At 41.1% G+C, this 11,702-nt stretch overlaps 1 protein-coding gene across 2 annotated transcripts; it reads right to left on the bottom strand.

Moving 5' to 3' along the window:
• Nucleotides 1–4,185: 4,185 nt before the first annotated feature.
• tdh (L-threonine dehydrogenase) lies at nucleotides 4,186–10,028 on the bottom strand. Of its 2 annotated transcripts, none has more exons than XM_085372711.1 (9): nucleotides 9,896–10,028; nucleotides 8,164–8,358; nucleotides 7,766–7,808; nucleotides 7,575–7,645; nucleotides 6,745–6,894; nucleotides 6,466–6,638; nucleotides 6,165–6,255; nucleotides 5,483–5,752; nucleotides 4,186–5,367 (listed from the first exon to the last, which is right to left on the bottom strand). In XM_085372711.1, the coding sequence occupies exons 2-9, from the start codon at nucleotides 8,348–8,350 to the stop codon at nucleotides 5,228–5,230; spliced, it is 1,125 nt and encodes a 374-aa protein (XP_085228837.1). In that variant the 5' UTR covers nucleotides 8,351–8,358; nucleotides 9,896–10,028; the 3' UTR covers nucleotides 4,186–5,227. The 2 variants fall into 2 exon arrangements, with proteins under 2 accessions (XP_085228837.1, XP_085228838.1); XM_085372712.1 differs by lacking the exon at nucleotides 9,896–10,028 and adding an exon at nucleotides 9,015–9,622.
• Between the last annotated feature and the right edge of the window lie 1,674 nt (nucleotides 10,029–11,702).

Here is an 11,702-nt window from a genome sequence, read left to right as displayed (position 1 = left end):
AGAGATCACTGATCTGCTTTAAAATATATGCAAATTAATTCCTTTAAAACATAACAGCTCTAATATTGTTTAACAAGCAGGAAAGAGTTGTTTTCTCAGGATTGATGTTGTCACACTCGCTTTATCTGTAACTAAGAGAACAGTCTGTACAAAAGTTTTTGGCATGGCAAGCTGCCCTCCTCAAGCCCGAGCACAACAGCTTTCTCCTGTGGTGTGCGAGTCTTGAATTTGCTGGAGGTCAACAAACCAATGATTAAATAAAAGGTGTAGAAAGTTTTAATTGTGCAAAAGAACAGGCAGAGCCTAATGAGGCTTTCAAGCACAGAAAACAAACTTCAGAGATCATTTTACACAAACACAGACACCTAATATTGTTGCAGCAGTACATTGCAGGGTCCTAGCTTTGCAGGCAAAAGTGTTAGGATGGAGTAAGTGTTTGTAGAAGCTTTCTGGGAATATTTATCAGACTTCTTAGAAGAAAACCTGAAGAGTAAAACTCTTATTCTTGATATGTTATCCTGGGTCACCTTCACATTTGTTTATGTAGAAAGAGCAAGAGCAGGAGTTGTTACTACTAAGCCATTTACTTTTCAATTGAATTCTTGAACAGTGATTCCAAATGAAGATTTCACATAGGATGTTGATTATTGTCTGATATGCAGCTGTTTTGTTCATTCATTGTGTTTTAAGTCACTAAGATGATCACTCAAACTGAACAGTTTTGGTTTCCATGTTTTCTGTGCCAAAGACTGAAGCTTGTCTGACAGCCCAGAATAAATATGTCACTAACTGCTACATAGACTCTGTAAATAGGCTGGCATAAAGGTGAAACCCAGCCTACACTGTACACCGACATGTTTGTATGCCACGGAGTCTAGTCCTGAAAGCACAGATTTACTCAGATTAGAAGGAGCGACTCTCATTTTATCTGCTGGTCCAGTGTCAGGTATCACTTGGGGTTTCTAACGGTCAAAACTCTATCAAGGGAACATATAATCTGACCTGAACTGTGGCTGGGGTTAACACCTCAAGCAGGGAATTAGGTTGCGTAACCAAAGCCATGAAAGGATCAGGAGCAAAAAGTGTGCTCATCTTAACTCACAAGACAGCAGAACCTACACTTAATCAATCATCATTCATTTTTTCATGAATCTTGAAAGAGTGCTTTGCGTGTTACAGCAACGAAGCGGGTTATATAAAATGCTAAAAGTGCTTTTCTAAGCATGTGCACACCGTGTACTTGAGGTGAAAAGGTCAGATCAGGTCTAAACATCATCAAATTAAAAACGTGGAGCTAAATTTAGAGATAGTTTAACCACGCAGTGCATCAAGGGGAACATAACCCCGCAGTAAAAATTGATTTTACGACAGCTGTAAATATAGCCCAGTTCCAGACGACTGAACCAGTGAAAAATACATTGAGAGATTTGTAACCAACAATATTTCATATTCTTTATTGCCCTATGGGATGAAGTGCTTTCTGCAAACTCATGTAGTGTAAATAAATGTTTTTTTTATTTTTATGAATGCTTCCATCACCCATGCCTGTGTGTAACTGTGTAATGGTTTCACAGAGCTGAGAATCCCCAGTGATCGCACTCATAGGGAGGCCTATACCGTACAGCAAAGGCCTCTACTGTTTTCTGCTGATGGCGGAGGGTGTTATATGAAGGCTTGTGGTCTTGGGTCCTTGGTGCTGGTGGTGTTAGGAGAGTGCCTTGGCCTGCATCCCCATGGCAACAAGCCTCCATGTAGACTAACAGCTGGCTGTGGAACAGAGGCTGTGGTGTCTTCGGCTGACTGCGCCAGTGTAACATAATCTCCTGAACACTGTGAGAATCTCTTTACACGATGACGACCAGAGCAGCGGGGACCGAGCAACAAGAGAAGCTCTCTGACTGGCTGGTGGAAGGCAGCGCCCAGGGAGGTGTCTTACATAAGAGGCTGAGTTCCACTTACAAGAAGGGGAACAGAAGTAGTAAAAACAAGAGAGCCTCTCTGTTTCCTGCACTACCCTTTAATCCCCCTCCTCCTTGTCACAGACATGTTCACTCGCATTCAGATACAGTCATCCATAGCTGAGTTTCTCTGGGAGAAAACTGCCTCTGAGAACTTAACCTGCAGCCAGACCAAACTGTTGTATGCCTCTGTAGTGCATGCCTGCACACGAGTGTAAGTTAGCTGCGAATCCTACAGGTTTTACGTAGCTTTTTTGTTTGTCTTTTTAGTCCAGAATAAGCTTTGCTTTTAATTCACAACAACAGAGAGTGAAAATGGTGCAAATATTGATTTTTATTTTCAAGCCCATAAAGCACAAGACTGCAAGCACACCTGGTGTTATTCAGGAGAGTAGAAATCACATAAAACTCCCATTTTAAAAGGATTTGTACAAGGTAAGGTGGAGGTGGGACTAGTTTGAAATCCCACAGTTTTAAAAGCTTCCCCGATAGTTTGTTGAGATTTTCAAATAAAAAATAAGAAACCTCTCAGCTTGGAGGTATACCTGCAGTTTTGCTGACAGATATTAAGACTGAACAGGTGATCATTAGTGATGAGAGCTCATGAGAGTAAGATAAAAGGCAGCGCCCCTTCTTTCACTTCACTGATATAAACTCCCCGTCTGTGCTCTTTCTCGTGAAGCACAAACTGCAAACAAAGCAAAGCGAGGTCACCTGGAACAGCTACAGCAGTACTGACACAGAGAAATATGAGACAGGCTGTTGAATGTGTGGAGGACATTGCTGTCCTCAGGGTTACAGTTTATGATCCCGTTTGTAAGGAAAATCCAGCAGCTCTGGTTTATTGATGAGGAGGACACTTTTCTTTGGGAGGTTTATTTCCTCTTTCTTATTCTTCTGTGGGAGAACATCATTGACTATGCAAACTGGGTCAGTGTTTTGCATTTTACAAGTTTTTGGTTGCTAATTAATTTCAATTTCTCTCAAATAATCAAGCAGAGAAGTAGTTTGGTGTGTCTCAAATTTCAGACTGCATTACTGTTTGAGATAAAAATTTGTTCTGTCAAGATGATCCAACATTGCTTCAATAATGTTGAGGTCTGGGCTTTGGGGAGGCCAATCCATGACTGATAGTGTTCCACGGTGTTTTTCTATATGGTATGCATTTACTGCATTGGTAGAGTTTTTCATAGAATCAGCTAAAGGAATATTAAATATACAATTTTTCAGATACTGTTCATCTGCTGGTGATGCTTTTTCTAATTTTGTCCTTCATTTGTCCAGTTTCCTCAAATTCTTAAAGGCACACCGCACACCATGCTGAGATATACTAGGGTTTCAGCTAGTGACTCTTTGTTATTAAACACCTATTTGGTGAAAAAAATACAATTTAATTCCTGTCAAAATGTTTTATATTAGATTCAGTTAAAGAAGTGGGAACAAATTGTGTTTTTTGACTGGCTGCTAGTGCTAGTTATGTGTAGACATTGCATTGGTTCTTGCTTTGAGGTATGTGCCTTTTTTATGTCTTAAAAATTAATAGGTCAGTGTTAAGTGGCTTAAACAAAAACAACATTCCTCTGAAAATGGTGAGGTACAAGGACTTGACTAAAAATGAGTGAGAAAGCAGCCAGTGTCCAAAGAAAAGCTTTGAAAGACCTTCAGAAAGCTGGAGAACTGTTGATCAAAACCTCTTTAAAAACAAGAACAAGAAAGTCTGGCTTCTTGGAAGCAAGATACAGTTGCCGAGAAGTTACTCGAAGTTTTGACATTTCCACTATGTAATCTTTATATTCAGATCAGTAAAGAACATATTTGACTGTAATCTGATTGTCAGTTCTACATCTATCAACAGGTTAAGCTTTGAGCAACCATTAAGGCCAGTAAATGCATACTATAGCACACTTAACTCTGCTGTCAGTAACTATATTATCCAAGTTCTGATCAACAACATGCACAGCTCACAGCCCAATATGTGTGCTAGAGATCACTGATCTGCTTTAAAACAAATGCAAATGAATTCCTTTAAAACGTAACAGCTCTAACATTCTTTACAGAGAAGGAAAGAGTTGTGTTCTCAGGACTGATGTGTTCACACTTCCTTTATCTGTGGGAGAACAGTCTGTACAAACGTTTTTGGTATGGCAAGCTGCCCTCCTCGAGCCCGGGTTTTGAACTCACTACAGGTCAACAAACTGATGGTTAAATAAAAGGTGTAGAAAGTTACTGGAAAAGGACTCACAGTTATGCGATTTCTCTTTTTATTGTCAAAGCTTGCTGTTTGAATGCACAGGCAAAACCTGCTAAGACATTCACATAGAAGACAATCAGAGTTCCTTTTACACAAATACAGTCTCCTCTAAACTCTCATTTCTCTTTCATGTGAAAATAATCAAAGACCTAATGTTAAAAATGAAGTAACAAACATGGACAGCAACATGTGGAAATAAAAGAGAAAGAGAGTGCTAAGAAGTGCTCCCGCATATTAAAACACCAACAGAATAAATAATTTGTCATGGAATACAAAGAAAAAACAATTCTTAAGAATCCCTGCACCACACTGCTTGAAAAAAAAATGGATACAATGTATCAGGTATTCATCCCTGTAGGTGATTAGGCTCCTTTATTTGTGAGAGGTTTTAAGATCCAACTGTCTAAAGTGCAACAAAGGATACACCTCGTGTACGAGTATACCTCTTGCTTGAGTTTGGCCCCAAAGCTTTAGGCCTAAAATTCCCAGATTATGGAAATTTAGCAGGAAAACCCCCCCCCCCCCCAAAAAAACCTTACCATTTGGGTTTTCAAAAGAAAAACATAGAAATGCTTTCAGTTGTACAATGCAACATTCCCCATTTGTTAACTAGATTCATCAGAAAATATTGCAAAAATTTGCACAATTCTTCAGCATGCAAGTTACCCTTTGTTTCATCTAAACGCAGCTTCAGGTTGATAATGTTGACACCAATTCAACTCATTGACTGCCCCTCACCCAAATCTCTAAATAGAAAAGGGATAAAAGAGAGCAAAGCAGAGGTGGAGAGACTAGATTCCAGGGATGGGGGTGAGGATCTTCTAGTCCTCATTGACCATTACATTTGAGACAAGCCCGGTCGGTGGCAAGCAAGAAGGACCCTGCTGATGTTACACAGAGAAGTGAGAGGATGATGATGACTTACAGGCCATGTTTCTCTGTTCTCTTTGGTCAGTGTTTTACATTATGTACAAAAAAAACATTTTAAAAAAAATACTACGATTGATGCCGCGTTGCCTCAGTTAAAACGAGCCATGCGTGTTTCTGAGCCAAAGAAGTTGAGCATCGTCTGAACGAGTTCTGGGAGATCATAATCGTGTTTCCAGGCCCAGTCATTCCGTGCATTGGAGTCATCAAAGTTCATCGGCCAGCTGTCAGCTGAAAAGGAACAGATTTAAAGCATGTGTCAGTTTATCTTATAGGATTTTCACCATCAAAAAATATCAAAGATTAATGAGAAGTTTCTCCTTTAAGAAATCAAAGCCTTGCTTACCAATTGCCTGTCGTACAGGGTCAACCTCATATGTGACCTCCAGCTCAGGCATCTGCTTCTGGAGTTCCTGGGCCAGTTCCTCGGGGGTGAAGCTCATGGCGTTGATGTTGTACGTCCTCATGCTTAGTGTCTCAGCCGGTGCTTCCATCACCTCCAGTGTGGCACGCAGGCAGTCGTCGATGTACATCATGGGCAGCCTTGTGTCAGGTCTCAGGTTGCACTCAAACTTGCCAGTTTTGATTGCGTCGTGGAAAATCTGGACGGCGTAGTCTGGTCAGAGATGGGGGAAAAAAAAACAAAAACAAAAAGAGCCTTGTTACAGAAATGCTGAAAAATCTAAACTCTGTTATGCACTTAAAGAAAGTAACAAATGCAGCAGAAACAGAAAGTATACCAAGTAAAATATTTGAGGAACATGCGATTATGAAAAGCTAAACTGTAATTAAAAATCTAACTGATAAGAGGATTTGGGTGTGGTGGCTGAGCAAACAAGTGAAAATATGGAGACACCGGATCAAGTTATGCGATGGCATGAAAAAAAAAAAAAAAAAAAAAAAATGCAACAAGTCATAACAACACTCTGAAATAGATCAGTTGCATAACAAAGTTGACACTTGATAGCAGCACAGGAATAAGCAACCGTTAAAAGTGTAACCTTATCTGTAGTCTGAATCCACCCTACCTGTTGTGCCACCACCGGGCATGGAATCAGCAGAGATGATTCCAGGATAGCGTAGACAGCGGAAGTCCAGCCCATAACGGTGGTGGTAGTACTGTTAAAGAACAGAAAGAACTCCGCTATTTAGAACAAGCAGCTTCTCAGATGAACTTAGATTTAACAGTCATCAATTGATGATAGATGAAAACAAAAGAAAAAAACAAAAACAGGCACATGCACTGAGGATCATCAGTTTTCAGGACATTCTATGGTTTTGATATCAAGTTTGCCCATTAAGAGTTTAGATTAAACTCTGAGCTCTCACCTCTCCCATCAACTCAGCATGTACTTTGGAAACACCGTAGATAGTGCGGGGTCTCTGCACACACAGATCTGGCGTAGGGTTGCGAGGGGATGTGGGACCAAAGGCACCAATGGTGCTGGGGACAAAGAGACGCAAGCCGTGCTCTGCTGCAATGTCCAGGATGTTGTGAAGCCCTGAAAAACAGACAGCTAAACGCTCAGCAAGTGCCCCATGAAAAACAAGAGCATCATCCTACATCGTTATGCCCACATGAGACAGATTGGTTACAAATTCACTTACCGGTGATGTTAACAGAGCGTGCCAAGGCCACGTTAGCCTCTCCAACAGCACTGAGGAGGGCGCTGTAGTGAACCAGCCAAGTGATGCGGTTGTTCACCACAATTTCCCGCAGGTTCTTGTAGTCCAGGATGTCTGAGTAGATGAAGGGGCCTGATGGCGACAGATGGATAAGCATTGTAAAGAGTTTTGTTTCACCTTCACTGTGACTGCGCTTGTTTGTCAAGGATGCTCCCTAGCCTTCAGTACAGGCTGCCAATAGGACACTTCGGAATTTGTATGTTCTCCATGTTCATAAGCAACTTCTGATCATTACTAAATGTTAGCAAAGTAACTTAAGAAGTTTCAATTCAAATGTTGATTTAGAGAAATTTATTAACACCCCCCCCCCCACACACACACACACACACGCACAGGGAAAGGATAAATCAATATTAAAGCAAGAGGCTTTATTTGCAGACACTTTACTATTCAAATGTGTCCATTTCAGTCTGACGCAATATGCTGTGATTTATTTCAAAAGCGTAACAACCTGTATTGCCAAATCCCTGACTTTTTTTTGTAAGGCTGGCATTAGTCAGCAATACACCCAAAAGAGGCTCATCATACTGAAAAAAAGACTGTCTGCACACTCTACAAATATTACAGTTGGACATGGCTTTTTCAGTAACACCTGGGCTTATAGAGAGAGAAAAAGTTAAAGAAAAGGGCAAAAAATGTCTTGTATGTACTTGTATATGCTATGCAACGTAATCATTAAACACCGCTAATATAGTATCTTTTGTGTATCTGAACTGTATACATTTTTATATAGCATATGTGAGTATACTCACCACTGTGGAAAATGCTGTTTTGAGGTTTCCGGATGTCAGATAGAATGACGTTGTTCTTTCCGTACCTCTTCCTGCGAAGGAACCAATGTTACAAAGTTTGCCTTATAATAAACTGTTTAACTGCAGTGTTACAATTACTAATCAACACAAAACTTGTCATTTATTATATTCGGACAAATTAAAATCCTTACCTCAACAATTTGGCCAGGCCTACACCGAGCTGTCCCAGGCCACCTGCAGAGGTTGGAGGGAGGTGGAAATATTATGAGTGATCTGAGGACACCATACACAAATCAGATGCGCAGCAGCTAATAAGTACCAGCGCTTAGTTTCCATGGAGACTGAAGTACCTCAGGAGGAGAGTGGCCATAAGAAAAAAAAGGTCACAGCACTGGACGCCCACGTTTTATTTTTTAATGGCATCCCTCTCAGCTCTCATTGCCAAACTTGTCAGAAACCCCGCTGATCTCAAAGTCCCAGAACAGCATATTTTCTAACCCTCGTGCATTTTAAAACGGCCTTTTTTTGTTAAAGCATTAGACTAAACTGCATGGCTGCAAAAGACCAAAACCTGATGCTTCGTACGTACCTGTGATGAGCACCTTGGGGTGGTCTGTTTCTGAGAAGGACACAGAATGGAAGCTGGCATCAGAGGTCACCTGTCGAGGGGAGAAGCTGATGTTGCGTACAGCCACCGTTAAGGGCTGGCAGCCACAGCCTGGGGTACTGAGTAACGCCTGCTTGGCCACCTTGCTGAAGATCCTCACGACAGGCATGTTGGTACCTGGAGGAAGGGAACAATGTGTCTGTTTACTTTTAGGTGACACTTTGGTTGGTAAATTCCAATGAAAAAAAGAAGTCTAGCAGAGCTCTACAAATCTAATGAAAGCCAATTTGCATTTATATTTAATTAGACTCTGGCATCATTTGGTGGCCTCACTTCGCAACATTTTTGTCATGAGGTTTTCGGCTCATTTCCAAGCCTCAAGCTCCGAGAGGTGGACAAACAAGTTTTAAACGACAAAAGTGGCACTCGGAAACTTTTTATTTTAATTCCCTTAAAGGGCAGATTGATCAAACGCATCTGAAAACACTGAGATGAGAGAAAACATACCAAAAGCGAAAACACGTGGATTGCAACAAATGACATGCTAATGACATGATGCAGAGAAAATGAGTGCAATGGAAGAATCAAAGCGCATAAAAACACCAAAACAGTCAAAGTTGAGCAAAACTTTAACGCAACATGACTCTAACTCTATCTATCTAAAAACATTATAAAACACGAACACCACATATCTTTAGAAAGGTACAGAACTGCAGAAAATTAAGCATACTGAGCTACTACTTCATGCAAAAATAGCGCAATAAAACTAAATTTGTCGTTCATTACGGGACGTCTAGACTTTTACGCAACGCATCACTTCAGAAAAGACTTACCGAGGGTTCAAAGAGCTTCCTAGTAAAAGAATGAACGGAGTTACTTTGGAGTATATATGTACTGCCCTGCCTTCAACGAGAGCCAATCAAGGAGAGAGGGCGTACAGCGGCATACAGTAGCCTTGGAAAACGGTGCCAAGATCAGGGTGGCATGGACTCAGAGTCGGAATGTGCTTTCATTTTGTTTGCCTTCATTTTCTTACAAATATATATTGAACCATAAAATTATTAATAACAGAGATCATGGATTAAGCATGAAAACATTACTTTTGCACAAAAGCACGCTCTCCCGCTCCATCATGCTTGTGGCCTATCCCCTTCTGAGAGCATGTGCTGTTCAATATTGAGCCAACATCGTTTAAGGTACTCATCATATAAGCCCCCTGTTTAATATGGGCAGCGCGCCACAGCTCGCCAAGACTCCTTTCTATGGGACATGCCGATCGTTTAATTCCTTAACGTCAGCGTAACTGATCTCCATACCCTCCAATGTGCAGCTGCTTTTCCACGAAGGCAAAACTGCTGCTGGTGGACGAAATTCTGAATGAGAGCAACCACTATTTTAGATCCTAAATATTTTCTCTGTCTGAGCTCAGCACGTCATTGTGACTTAGCAACCGGCTGCACTTCAGAAGAGGACTTTGCTTTGGTTTAAAAAAAAAAAAAAAGAGAGCGAGAGAGAGATGGTTTGATCGGGATAGAAAGGTTAAACACACGTGATTCAAAAAAAGAAAAAAAAAAAGAGTGGAAGCACGAATTGATAAATTGCGCATAATTTCCCTAAAATTAAATTTTAAATTTCCCTAGAAAAGAGGACTAATTAAAAAACGGCCGGGTTCTTAAATGTAAAAGAAATCAAATATCGGGATCGGTGCACTCACCAGATAATCTGCAGTTAACACAGCCACACACAGAAAGAAAGCTCCTCTGCGATTTGCGTCTTTTTGAGAATGGGATGCTGACGTGACGTTCGTGTTATCTGCGTTCAGTGTTGCATCAGCTCAGCTGCGCCTTCAAGCTATATATCAACGACCATCTGCTTAAGGGGAAGCCGGCTTTCTCTCGGATTGGCGGAGACCCGGAGGTGCGGTCTTCCCTCGCAGACCACTCCCTCCCGTGGCGTCACCGACGCCCGGTCAATCTTTGTGCATCCACGTAATCTGAGGCCACGCGGTTTATGCATTACTTAAAAATACCCGAGGCTGCACATTGGCAGGGGATGGTGTGATCGTGTCAAACGTGCAAATACTGTTGCAAATACACGTTTACCATGACAGTCGCATTCACATGATGAACGTGGGCTCAAAGTCCAGCTTCAGATCAAGAGTGTCCACTCTAAATCGCAGGAAAAGTTTAGGATATAAGGCCCTCGCCTTTTCAGGCGACCAAAGAAAGGGGGCAGTTGACGTGAAAGGCCGTGAGGTGCTATTCTTCATCAGTTAAGTGGGTAAAAAGAGGAGTGGAGTGGGTTTAAAATGTGATTTTCAATTTCCTTTTGGAAGCTGTGGCTGTGAATCTGCAACATGCAGTCAAATGAGGTGAAAGTTAAAGTGCCTAAAAAACTGTGAGCTCAGCAACATAAAAGGGACTGAACTTCAACAAAGGGCAACAGTGGGGTAGATCATCACAACATCCGAGTTGTGCATCCAAGAGAGCACTCTCCAGCAGGTAAGCGTCTTCATAAGTGAAGATAAGTATAAGAAATACTTTATTAATCCCCGAGTTGGGAAAAAACTCTGTCTCAGCAGTTATCCTAGTTGTTTCTATTGAGAAAAACAGAGAGAAAATACAGACTGTTTAGCACAAGGTGCAAACAAGTCATCAGTCACAAGAACAAAAAGGTCACATTAGATTTATGCCAAAACATTCAAAAGTCAAAAAAGCTCTGCAAGATCAATCACATCAACCACAGCTGCTACATGGGAATATGTACCAGTGTAGTAAAACACATTTCGCTATACTGAAAGCAAACAGTTCGAATGCGCTCATGTCTTTATGGATATGAATGGTGCACAATTTAGAAGTAGCAGACGTCTACGTAAAGCAAAACAAGGTGTTGAGCCCGATGCAGCCCTGCAATCAAAGAAATTGGACGATTACAGGATGGACTTTAAAAGCCATTTAACACCAAATCCTTGGCTTCACTGGAGTTTTTGTGACCTGGCAAAATTAAAAAAAAAAAAAAAAAAATAGAAGCTCTCCAGCCTCATTGATTTGAATCTAGATGTTTATCAGTGAACGATATGATGAATGCACACACTTTCTGTTTGACTTTCAGGTTTGTTTGCAGGAGATAGAGCCGAGTCAGAACGACTGATGACGTTGCTGAATGGAGCAAGCAAAGGGTGGGCTTAAGGCCTGCACTGGAATATGAGTGGAGCATGCGAGCACACCCCCATGCCTGTCATGACTGAGAAAGAAACAGCTACCTGAAAAACAAGTTGACCTGATCTTTGGCAAGAAAAACAAGATGTAATTTTTTCTCGAAAGAAAAAAGAAATCGTAAATATATTTTTCCTTTCAACCGCAAACTGGGATAATCTTCTAAGTAACCTGCAATTCCAGGAAATGTGAGACAAACATGACACTTGATAGCTGTGAGGTTACATAGCTCAGTGTCACTACTAAAAATGGGAATCAAAGTCTCTTATAAACCAAGCTATAGTTTCTATCTAAAATCTTACTTGA

The sequence above is a fragment of the Diplotaxodon limnothrissa genome, linkage group LG15, assembly GCF_057381915.1.
Source record: "Diplotaxodon limnothrissa isolate DT_005_m linkage group LG15, D_limnothrissa_male_GT1.1, whole genome shotgun sequence".
Lineage (NCBI taxonomy): Eukaryota > Metazoa > Chordata > Actinopteri > Cichliformes > Cichlidae > Diplotaxodon > Diplotaxodon limnothrissa.
The sequence above is the reverse complement of the archived record's forward strand: the minus strand, read 5'-3'. Positions and strand labels throughout refer to the sequence as shown.